We start from the raw sequence: 12,377 nt of genomic DNA on the forward strand, positions 1-12,377 counted from the left end.
GCTGACCCGAGTGCCCACCGTACCTCCGACCCACCTGAGAAGCCCGTCAGCTCTGCATTTCTTACTGCATCCACACCAACAGCCGCATCTCTCATTCTTGTCCATGCCTGAAATTCTGCCATCCCCAAATCCCATTCCCATCTCCCAGCCCACTAACTGTGCTCTCTGCTCCTTCTTATCAGTCCTATCTGTACATCACTCCCGTTTGTAAACCCCTATATCTGCCTACTGCAGCTTCGCCTCTCTTTCTTCTAAGTTTCCTACCTCTGAGGTAGGCTGAAAGCCTCAGCAGGTTTCTTTCTTCCTCGTAAGTTGGCATCCTTTCATTCTCTCTCGGGAGCGGAGAGATGCCAGAGATCCCTGAGCAGGTTTTCCTGCCAACCTCATTCCCTGTTCTGGGCTGCTTACTGAAAAGCCACAATAAACTGTTCAAACCTGAAAGGAAGGATGCCATCCTTATGGGATAAACTCTGGGCTCTGTTATTTGTACTAGCATTTTTGAGTTGGTGAATGCCACTTCCTGCAAAAGAAGTGCATCAACAACATTCAGACTTTTTAGTGGTAAAATAAATTCAAATCCCAATATGTGGCTAATAGCAAGAATGGGATGTGAAAAACTGCCTAAAGCAGGGCACAAACGAATTTAAGCTCATTAAGGAGCTACAAGAAGCCTTTAATTCTGAAGTTGAATAATTTTCATAATCACAGATGCATTACGGATCAGCACTGAAGGCTGATAATGAGGACATATACTTTGGTAGCACAAGACTTCAAAATGCATGATTAAGAAAAGAAATGTTTTATGAAGGAGTCTGCATCTCATAGCATACATTCTGGCAGAAAATTCTTCCAGGAGATGACAGGACTTAAAAAAAAAAAAAAGGTCTTTCGCGGGACTGACACAACGCAATATACTGATTATTTGGCAGTGCATAATATCTTTATTTAGAACAATAAAGTATATGTATATAATGTAAATTCCAAATTTGAACTGGTATAAAAAAGGATTTGGGAAAACATCTATCTTTAAGAGGACACATATATACATACACATCACATTTTATAAACTTTGTTGATTACCTTCAGTCAGAATGTAACTATGCAAGACTGTGCTGACATTTACACTGAAATAAATGAATTTGCCCATGATACAACCAGCAAACGTCTGTGTCTCTATCACTGAAGAGTCTGAAGTTTCCGCGTTCCATCAATTTGATAACATAATAGCAACATGCCACCATTCCTGTAGATCTGCATTTAATAGACAGTTGAATCAGATTCCTGAATTGAAGAATGTTGGATAATTCTTAAATGTAAATCTAACTCAAAATATCTGTATTTTATATATACAGTTAGCTTTTCAATTTAATAGTTGTATTGTTAGTACTGAACAGTTTCAGCATATTACAAAGAGAGAGCAACAGAGAAAACAGAGCTGGTGAAGATCAGAATTTAAAAAATGTGCAGGTTGTACACATACTCCATAGTGTAGCACATTTTATAAGCTTACTTATAAAATGACCTTGTGATGAAATAAGTACCATTAATTTATTCAAGTAAACACACATCTAAAGTAGCACATTTTGTTACTCAGTATATAACTATCTGCTTTTTATTCTCACAAGGCCACTATTAATTGCATGCAAAGTTCAACTACTCCAAAGGAAACCTAAAAATGTTAGTTTCTCACAAAACCACAGATACCTGAAAAACAGATTTGGTTGACTTTTGTATAAAAAATACAACACTCGCTTCTCCCCAGTTTCATTTTAGAGAAAGGGTGTTCATTTTCTAACTGTGTTAATACGTGGGCTCTGTCTACCAAAGGCGGCTGAAAACCTGATCACTCTTCAGAAGTTAAATAACTTACAGCTGGATAAAGAAGTAATTGAAGGACTATTTCTGCCATCCCTACTCCCACTGAACAGTAACTTATTCTATTTCCATTTATTTCAAAGATGTCCCACAAGTCAGTAGTCTTTCAAAACAAGGGCCTCCTCAGTGGGCAGACAAATTGGGCACAGAAATTTTCAAATAATCTCACAATCACATTTCCAAGTGCCATGCCATCCACTGTATCCATGAATGTCTAGAAGCATCTTCTGCTTTGCAAAATGATTGAGAACACCCAATGTTTTGTTCAGATCTCTCAAAAGGGGGTGCACGGAACAGGAAAACCATGAGCTCCAACAACAGTTCTGCTACACCATGTGTTGTACTACTTTGGTGCATATTCAAAGAACAACGTTTGTGATGTGAAGTGGGAAGGTTTATACATGCATTTTCTTTCTGTTCTCATGTAGCCTTAAATTTGCCTTGCTCCTTGGAAGAGATTAAAGTATCTGACATTATTTGAAAGCGACTTAGCTACTATTTTAAGATGTTACTCTTGGAAGGTCTATCTGGATTTAATGTATGTTTCAATTTACAACTGATATTTTTTATAGTATTGAACGGTAGACTAAGGAGCCTAAACATTGTGCATTTTGAATATCAAAGTATAATTTGGGGCACACCAATGTGCAACATTACCGTGTATTTGATTTTCCGGAAAAAAACGCATTTAGGAAAACTAACATTCTTATGAACAAAGAACATTAATAAATACAAGATTTTTATTTAACTGAATCCAAGAAAAATACTGGAAAATTTTAAATGCATAAGCTTGCTTTGAGAACATCCTGTATAGCAACATAAAGTATTTAAGGTTTTTGTAAAATGTGTGAGGATAATTGCTTCCATTTACTATGGATACTTTTCCACTCTGTCAAAATCAATATGCAGGTATTCTCCGCATTACCAATAAGGTGCAAATTTCCCATCAGTTAGGTCATGTTGACATTTCTTTCAGGGTGACTCTTAAATAAGTTTGAAACACAAAGTCTGAGGGCCTTGTGACTAAAGAACTACACAACATCAAGCGAGACTGAGCTGCAGACGGGGAATTCTGTTTGATTTTTGCAGAGCTAAAATTTGGAATGTACTTGCTTTTTAGAAGTGATAAGCAACCTTGATTATTTCTTACTCTTAAATTATTTCTTATTAAGTGGTGAGCTCCAGCATCTTCTGAATAAAAATGAAGGCCTACTTCTCACACTAAGCTTCTTTTGATCTAGTCTAAGAGAAGTTCCTCAGGTGATGCAAACCTCAAAGCTCTGTTCATGTTGATGGAACTATGCTAATTTATACCAGCTGAGCAGGACTTGAGGACCCTTTTCTGACACCAGGAAGTACAAAATGGCCTCAGTATAAATAAAAAATTGTTCCACATAATCAAATCCTTGTATCAATGAATTCACAAGAAGTTTCAACATTGACCTCAGTAAGGTCAAAATTCCACGCAGAGTGGCTACATGCACACATAAGCTCTATTATCAAATGTAGTAAGGTTTTGAGGTTTTTTCTTTTTGGTAAGTATGAAAGATGAATCAGTTTTACCAACAATACACACACGCACGCACACGTATATATTATATGTATGTCATATTCTTTTTATGCATGGTTCTCAGAAAATTCAGCAAATGATTAAAATTTCCACAAGAATTCTTAAAAAATTAAGTAACTATATACTTTAAAAAGAACTCCAACTTTATGCAAAACATTAAAAGGGTGGTGGTTTGTTTTGTTTTGGTTTTGTTTTTTTTTTTTTTTTTTTTTTTTAAAGTTTTCAAGTTACTTAAACTAAAACTCTTGCTGACCTGGTCAGTTTAATGAAAGTTGACAGTTTGTCATCTGAAGTGAGCCACCTTTACCTTCTGAAGTGCAAACCCCTAATACAGATAAATAATTCATACCCCTTATCTGGAAAGAGCCAAGATGAAAAGATGTACAACTACACTTCTAACTTTTACCATAGTATTTTTAGGACTTACTTGACAATGCATGTCTGTACATCAGTCCTGTACAGATTCCATGGCTGCTAGAACAGCAATAGATGCAGAAGACAGCTGGGGAAAAAAGCCTTTTTCTTCTGTTTCAAGAGAATTAACTTTAAGAGTGGAGAATGCCAGGATATTAAAGCTTACTAATCACTTAAAACACAATGCAAACATTAATTACAGCTGATGTAAGTAAAAGCTAAATACACTCTCAGGATTTTTCAGATTTTCTATGCTATACATTTAAAGACAAAGTATCGATGGCATGCATCTTCAGCATTTAAAATGCATTTCATGGGTTTGTCTTTATTCTGATGTTTGAACGCAATTCAGACTCTTTACTTTCCCTTCCCTTGGCATGGCTAGAAATTTCACCAGTGTTCACATACCCAGCAGTTACTCTTAATGGTTCGAGGCTCCATGAGGTACATTCACCTCCTGTTTACTGTGTCTTCATCCAGTATTTGCTCCTCCTGAACAGAGACCACCAACACCGACGAATTCTTGAGGCTTTCTGGGGTGGGCGACCAGCCACCTGGCACCTGACAGAGACCACGTGTTGCTGTACACACAGCCTTTGCCAGGCATAAACACAGCTTCTTGTAAGTAAAAGGCTAGAACATGGGTCCATGGCATGACTTTGCTTTCAAGTTTTATATACAATATTGAAGAGTATATTATCTGTATCCATTTCTGCGTTTTCTGTCAGATCAGAGAACTCCACCTGAAGACACCAAGGTAAGGTAAAGGACACAGAACTTAAATTAAGGATGCAAAGGTATTTATGACTTTCAATGATTACACATAGTTGGAGGCATTTGAAAGATGCTTTTTGTTCAGGACATGTTTGCCAGAGTCAGCTGCAAGTATTAATGCATTTCAAATCCCCAAATGCCACACAAGGTAGATATTCACATAAGATACAGTCCTGCTAAGTGCACACTCTTCTTGTCGTTGTTCAATTCAGTGTTGGTTTCACAGTAACAAACACAAATTGTCCTCATTTCTATATCATGTCTATGGAGTCATGGGCAGCAACAACAGATGCAGACTCAGTCTGTCACTCCAGAAGGAATACGAATGTGCTTAAAGCTGCTTCATTTATGAAGCGAACATGGAACTGTTACCTGCCTGAAGAGAAAAACAAATTACAATTTTGCTGATTAATTTTCCTCTCTGTATTACTAAACAGTAGAGCTTTTCACAGACTTACAACATAGATATTTTTTTCTTATAGTTTTGGAAATAGATAAATTCGACGACACTTTCATAGACATTCCTTTATTCTGCATGAAAAATTATTGTTGTAAGATGTACTTCCCTGGGCCAACAACACGCTTGCCTGCAAAAGCTCACTGATGTCAGCTATGGTGATGAAACAACTCTGATGGTTTTACAGAACTGTTATGTTTGTGCATTTTGGTATCTGGCAATCCCCGACAGAAAACTTCCCATTGAAGTCATCTGGACAAGCCAATATCAAACTGAGTTTACATCTTTGGAAAAATCAAATTAATTGTCCAATGCAGTGATGGCTTCCCTTCCCAGTAAGCAGATGTTAGAACAAAGCAGTTAAGGAGACTGGAAATCTCTCGAGCTGTAGCTATCTTGATCACAACAAACACTCTAGAATATACCTGAGAATGACCACTCCAGGATGAACTGCAAGACCTGGACTGACTGTTACGCTCTTACGTTGCTCTTTCCACTCACAACATAAAATGAAGCATTCAGCGCTACTTGAATCTTCCAGACCCTTGCCAGAGATGCTGTGGGTTACGTACAGCACAACTCCCGCGGGAAGAAGCCCCTTGCCAAAGACATGCACCGCTCTGCAGAGGACAGCTGAGACTGAGAAAGCTCGCTCAGCTTTGCTGCTTACTTTTATATACTAAAGCAAGGATGATGTATCTGATAAGGCTGCAGAGACTGCAAAATGTGCCAAGTAAGCAACAATTAATAGAAGCTCAGCTCTACTTGGCCTGTTTTCCTACACTCACCTGCTAGTTTAAGGACTGTGTTTTTTAGGTCATGCTGCTTTGAAACAGCTGTAGGACAACAGCTGACGACTTCTCCATATCGGCTCTCGTGCCAAAAAGGAGAAGCAGTAGCTGCTCTTCATTTTGGAATTCCAGCATATTTCATTTTGTAACATTCAGTTTAAAAATTGAATGCCTAAATTAACGCTACAGGATTAATTACATTAGCTGCTAGAGATCTTAGGTAGAAGTGAAGCCTACTGATAACAAGTTTTGTTTTATTTTTTTCCCCCAAAATGGACTCTGAATCACTTTATATTTCAGCAGTCAAAAGTTAAGCCTATGGTAAGACTCTCAACAGTAACAACTTACCAGTACACGAAACAGTAACAGTGTTGAGGGAGAAAAAGCAACAGCTACACTTGTAGATGTTCCTTTTCTTTTTGCTGCAACATACTAGGAAAAAAAAAGGTACTTTATTACTACAATGCTAGTGTTTCAAGGAAATAGAATGGAAGGGTTTATCCATTAGTTGCAATAAAAGGGAACCCAATGTATTTGAATTTATGTTTGCTATTAGGTCTTCCTAGTTACATATGAATATTACAAATTTCTCAGGGAGGAAGGAGAAAAAAACATATGCCGTATATTTAAGATGACATCTGATGGAAAATGTAACCTGTTTATAGTTCCTGTTAAGGCCATCTCCTGCATTTAACTAATTGTTTCCTCTTTCCTCTTGTCTTCCTATAAAACAATGTTTTATATTTCCTGTGAAGTTAAAAGGAAGATGCATGTTCCATTTCACAAGTTTTAACACCTGTGAGGATGAGGTGCAGGATGAGTTATTTGTAGCAACTAATATATGTGGTGAATACAGAGTCTTCCATTCTATGTACTGTACATGAAGAAAATTTAAGAATGTATTATTCTATAAAGTTTAAACACTGAAAATTTCAGCTCCTGTGATCAAACTGCTAGATCAGAACCTTGCCTATTTCTGCCTTTAACAGCGGGCAGCACCAGGCATTTTGCACAGTGCGAGAAGCCTACGGGATAAGATGTGACCTTCAGCCATCTGCATCAGATCTTCCCTTTAATCTCTCAGTTAAAATTTGACCAAACACGCACCCTGAAATATGAGGTTAGATCATATTCTCAAAGTGCTTTATCATGAACTATTCTAACTTGAAATATCCCTAAGTCCTTCTCTAAATTTCACAGACTTCTTTGCCCAAGTCATGCCTGAGCAACTTTGAATGTCTTCAACTGTTATTTCTAAGATATATTTGATTGACTGAGTTACACAGAAATTTTTCTGCTTTAAAATCAGATAAAGAAGATTTTAAGTATGAATAGAGCCGTGAATCATTCCAGGATGACCTTAGGAAGTTATTAGGATTTGAATGAGTTCTCATTAACTTTCTACGAACATTAAAAAAAGACCCGGAAACCATAGCTGCTTATATACACATACCCTGGGGAATGTAAAAAAGTGAAAGAACATAAAAATATTAATGTAAAAAATATTTAGAAGCACAGCCAGGAAGACATTGTTTCCTATTTTTTTACATAATATCAACCTAGCTTTACACCACACAGCAAATAAAAACTTTTTTTTTTTTTTTTTTTTTGTTGCTTCCCCTATGGGTCTCAGCAATCCTTTCTCACAGCGGGAATAAGGACAGATAAAGTAAAGGTAATGTGCCCTTAATAAAATTTTCTATGCAGAAATCTTCTCCATATCAATTTTGATATTCAAACTACAAGCTTCTTTAATGGACACACCCTAAGCACACATATTGCCTCTACAGCAAGAACTTGTGTTTGGTTTTTTTGGTGTTTGTCTTAGAGATAGAGAGAAACCTTCAGGATGTAGCTCCCAAAGATAAACTTACACTTCTATATATGTATATAAAGTGAAACAATATACCTTATCTCATTTTCCTCTTGACAGACATGACACTGTGTAGTTTCATCACTTTCTGGTCTGGATTTGGGATGTGTTTTCTAGGGAGAAAGTGCATTAAATATAAATATTCTAAAGCTTTCTTTAACAACAGTCTAAACAATTGTTGTATGTTTCAGTTTGCTTCAGATTTTCATTACCAAGGACATCTTGCAAATTGTGGCCAAATCTTGACCTCTAACATACATCTTCTACTGGTATAATTTTACTATCAAAGCCTTTGTATGGTAGGCAGAGGCACAAGGGGCAAAAGCAAAAGAATCCTCTTCGAGATATAATAGGAGAACTGGGAAATTGAGGTAATCCCTTGTTTTTAATTTCCAATTAGACAGTTATCATGCTGATAAGACAGGATTTGCACTTTGGTGGTGGAATTCAAGAATTTGATAACACAGATTTACATTGGCATGTCACACAGTTCAGCGAAGATCAAAAGAGATGTCTCCTGCTTTCAAATGCAGAATGGTTCTGTTCTTCCTGCCTCCCCATAGCTACAAAATGTAGTATCACTATGTAAACAATTAAATGCAGTATTTCTTACCTTCCAGTATATGGCTCCCAAAATAAAGCCAATAAGAAGAGACAGCAATGATGTCAGTGCTATGCTGATCCCTTGCAGGCTGGAGCTGCTAATGAAGCCAAGTGCCTCTTCTGTAATTACAGATGTTCTCGTTAGTGAAGACAGATTTATAGCAGAAAACTATCTTCAGGGCAACACTATTACCAAGAGCGCTTTTATGCACCACCTACATAACAGCACCTTAAACAGCAGAACAGATACTTCAAAGTGCTGTGTACACGAGGTGCACTTCATACAAAATCTCACAGGAAATTTTTGACCACAAGGATGCTCCTCCCATTTCTGAAAGCTGTGTTGAAAAGTTCCAACACTAATTCTCTTTTCGGCATTTGTAGAGAATTTGCTCTTTCCCGCACTTCAAAGTTTTGGGTTTATCAATTTTTAGAGGTCTTATTTTGTAACACAAAGAAATTCTTTGGAAGAGAATATATGTGTCACTTCATGCATTTGCTTAAGTTCCGTAAGACACATCCCACTGACCACAGATAGACATTTTGCCTTGCCACTAATGAATGACCAATACGAGGCCTCTTGAGGGAGGTTAATTTAACAAAATAAGCCCGACTTCACTTCTAATGTCTGTCTGGAAAGGTCCCACTAGCTTCAGGAAGATCAAACCCTTGTACCTTGAAGTCTAGCTGTGTTATTTGGTGTAACCATTTCTTGATAGCTTTTTACATTTTATATGGAAGAGCCTAAATTCTAGGCTTTTATGTACACAAGCAATCCCATTCCCCTCACAGGGAGCTGTATGCATGCTGAGACTAAAGTGTGGCCCTCCAATTATTTAATCAAGAGCAGGATGTGAAAAGTCCTGCAGAGTCACCCTGGGATCCACCCTCTGAAATGCAAAGTGAGCCACAGGAGACTGCTAGTTTAGACACCATCCACCTAGTTTTAGTTAATTTCAAGATTTGGTGTCTGCAGCTCGAATAGTGGGTGTATTGTCAGATTACAGGAAAAGAACCAAACCGTAAGCACTGGAAAAGTGTAGGTGATTAGATACAGAAATGAAAATGGACTGGTAGCACTAGAAGTTTGTGTGATTCATGCAAACAGCAAATGTCTAAGCACGTATGGTATGATATACTGGGTCAAGCAAAGTGCATTTAGTACATTATTAAACAGCCTCTTTAGTTTAGAAAGGAGCGTTCTCATAATTAAATAGCAACTCATTTTCAAGCCTCTGAGATTTTCTGGTTGACATTTTGCAAGTTTTTACACAAATGTTCTTTTTATCTCTGAAATTCAGCTGTGTTTTCTAGAGTCATGATAGACAGAATTAAAAAGTAAAAAACCAAAAAGTCTGTATCGTATATACTACATGAAGCTCTGTATCTCATACACTGTTTACAAACTCTAGGTTCTGACTATAGGGGCTTGAATTTTACTTACATTTGGTAGACTTGGCACACTAAAAGAAAACATCAGTCAAGCAGAACCGATGCTAGCTTACTGCGGAAGAAATCTGTCTACAGAGGAGAAGGGAAAGATAGCAACAAAGTTCTACAGAGGTGAACATCAGCTGAAAAAGAGAGGCTATCGATTAGTCTGCCTCTGTCTCCTCAGACATTAAAACCAGCAGCAGAAATTAACCGGAGCGGCATATCTGTTCTCAAACTGTCCGTCCCAGATAAGGCATAGAGGAGGTTTGCTTGCAGAACTGACCTTCAAGAAATCTGGACAAAACTCAAGTGGGGCAGAGCCAGCCTGAACATCTCAAAAAAAAAAAAAAAATTCCTGTCATTACTTCATCTGGATTGTATTCTCAGCATATTCTCAGAAGAAAATTCCTATATTGCTCTTGTGCTCTAGTCAAGAAAATTGTAACACTGATTTGCCTAATACTATTAGCCATTCTCCCCAGTGAGAGACTGCTGAGTTATACAACTGAATTATGTAAATCCTATGGGGATGGTCATGTTCTCTGGATTCTGCTCTTCAAACTTCAGAAAAAAAGGAAAAGTGAAATAAAAATCAAAAGGAAAAACTTTTCAGGACATACAGAGCATAATTTATTTGATAACATGTTATGGTAGAGTATATAACCTCGAAAATCCTCTGCCTACTCTGCAATGCTGGGCAGCATGTAAGCATTCTGTTTTTACATGGACTTCTAGAGAAATGTTCTGTGTGCAGGGCAATCAGCGATAGTCGAGCACCCGCATTTTTACCACTATTTTTCACAACTTTAGAGAGTCCTAGACAACAGAAGAGCTCCCTTTACAATGAGGTATCTAAAAGTGGAAAAATTTGATTTCTGAGAAGATATCTCCAATGCAGATGCTTTCTTCAGCATCTATGGAAAACCAAAAGGAATTCATAATTAGCTTTCCACAGGGGGATCTGCAACCCAGGGACAGATACGCTCAAATTGTGACACCCTCCCCAGCCTGTGTTTTAAAAATGACAACAGATTTTTTTTCATAACTTGATAGTTTATGAATTAATTTGAAAGTTAAGTAACCCATAACTACCTTAAAAACCAAACAACAGATTATTTAATTTCACTTTCAAGTCCAGAAAAAAGTCTCTTGAAAGATCTGGAGAGAATGAAATGAGCCACAGCAAGTTTCTTCATGTGCCTTTTATTTATAGTAACATCTAAAACAGAACAAGTTGGAGAATTTTCAAGTCTGGAGAACCTCCTGGGGACCTGTGTCCTAATGAAGAAAAGGGAGATAAGGAAAGCAAGGTGGCTGCCAATAGGTTTTTATTCCTTCCGCAGGGAACTTTTTCTCTGTTAGAAGCTTTAGAGCTCTACACAGAAAGATTCCCACTCCCAGCAGTCATAAAGGCAGAGTAGGAGAAGGAATAGGAGGAATCGGGTGTATCAGCAACTTTGTGAACTCCTTGGGCAATGCCAGAGGAACTGTTGGTTTTGCAGTTAGTATATCATTCACTTAAAATAGATGCTACCTAGCAAGGTACAAAAGGGGAGTGGAAGAAGGCCAGCACCTCTCAGAACCCTCACTCTGCACCTTATGGAAGAAACCCTTAGGAAGCAAACTCATCTGATGTAGATTTATGTATAGTCTTCATGGACATTGGGATATTAACCTGTGAACAAAATATATTTACATGAAAAGCCACTAAACTGCACAATGAAGTTATTGAGCTGCTCTCCACCTTGAGCCATGTGTGTAGGTTTAGCAACCAATTAAGATTCAAAGCACTGGCTTGATTTTTTTTGGCCATGTATTTCTCAAAGGAATTTTCGGTTTACCTCTGCTCAGCTCCAACACAATTACCACAAGATCTTATCTATAAAAATACAGAGCAGCTCTCACCTGTTCATTAGGGTTTTCCATTAACTATAAATTTGGAACAAAGGAACAAAGACACTGAAGGCAACACCAATTGCATTAAGCCATGGGTGAACATTTTCAAATTGTTGTGCAATTACTGAATTAAACTATGGTATTCTTTGCTTAACTATAAAAGTAGACCTTCTTCCTAAAAAACAGTTACAGAGTTCTCTGTTTACACATTCTTTGAACTGTTCAGTACTGAATAATACAGCCAAATTATTGTGAGGAAATTACAAGCAAAAATGGAAGAAAGCAACGCTGAACTTTCCATGAAAATATAAGTAATACCATGGCACTAAATTGAGCGAGAAGTGTTAGTAACAGCTAGTAAGTTCAAGCTTTAGTCAGAGCAACATGAGATTCATCTGATGGCAAAAAAAACCAAACCCAAACAACAACCCCCCCCTACTATTTATTGTTTGGTCCAACCACTGAAAAAGAGATCAGGACTACAGAGTTCTTACCCTCACACTTGTTCTTTACATAGGAACCATCTCATCTGAATTCTCTAAACTATGCATGGTATAATGATCCAGAGAAATATCAATGAGACTGGGACTTAAACAGTTAATTGGAATTTAAATTGGACTACAGTCATGTAACACAAAGAGAAGAAAACAAACCAGCCTAAATAAATTGAGGGTGGTGGTGGTATTTTGA

General features: G+C 37.4%; 1 protein-coding gene across 5 annotated transcripts in view; it reads right to left on the reverse strand.

The window, feature by feature from the left end:
- Window positions 1–949: 949 nt before the first annotated feature.
- KITLG (KIT ligand) overlaps window positions 950–12,377 on the reverse strand; it is a 57,119-nt gene continuing 45,691 nt past the window's right edge. For 2 of the 5 annotated variants that reach the window (XM_049792371.1, XM_049792368.1), the window contains 4 exons: window positions 8,368–8,477; window positions 7,791–7,867; window positions 6,230–6,313; window positions 950–5,009 (listed from right to left, as the gene is read on the reverse strand). In XM_049792371.1, the coding sequence (XP_049648328.1) occupies window positions 6,274–6,313; window positions 7,791–7,867; window positions 8,368–8,477 (227 nt within the window). In that variant the 3' untranslated portion in view covers window positions 950–5,009; window positions 6,230–6,273. Of the gene's footprint in view, window positions 5,010–6,229; window positions 6,314–7,790; window positions 7,868–8,367; window positions 8,478–9,869; window positions 10,125–12,377 lie in introns of those variants that run through there. The other 3 variants (XR_007504649.1, XM_049792369.1, XM_049792370.1) reach the window with 3 other exon arrangements.

This window comes from Accipiter gentilis, chromosome 34 (assembly GCF_929443795.1).
Source record: "Accipiter gentilis chromosome 34, bAccGen1.1, whole genome shotgun sequence".
NCBI classification, from domain to species: Eukaryota; Metazoa; Chordata; class Aves; order Accipitriformes; family Accipitridae; genus Astur; species Astur gentilis.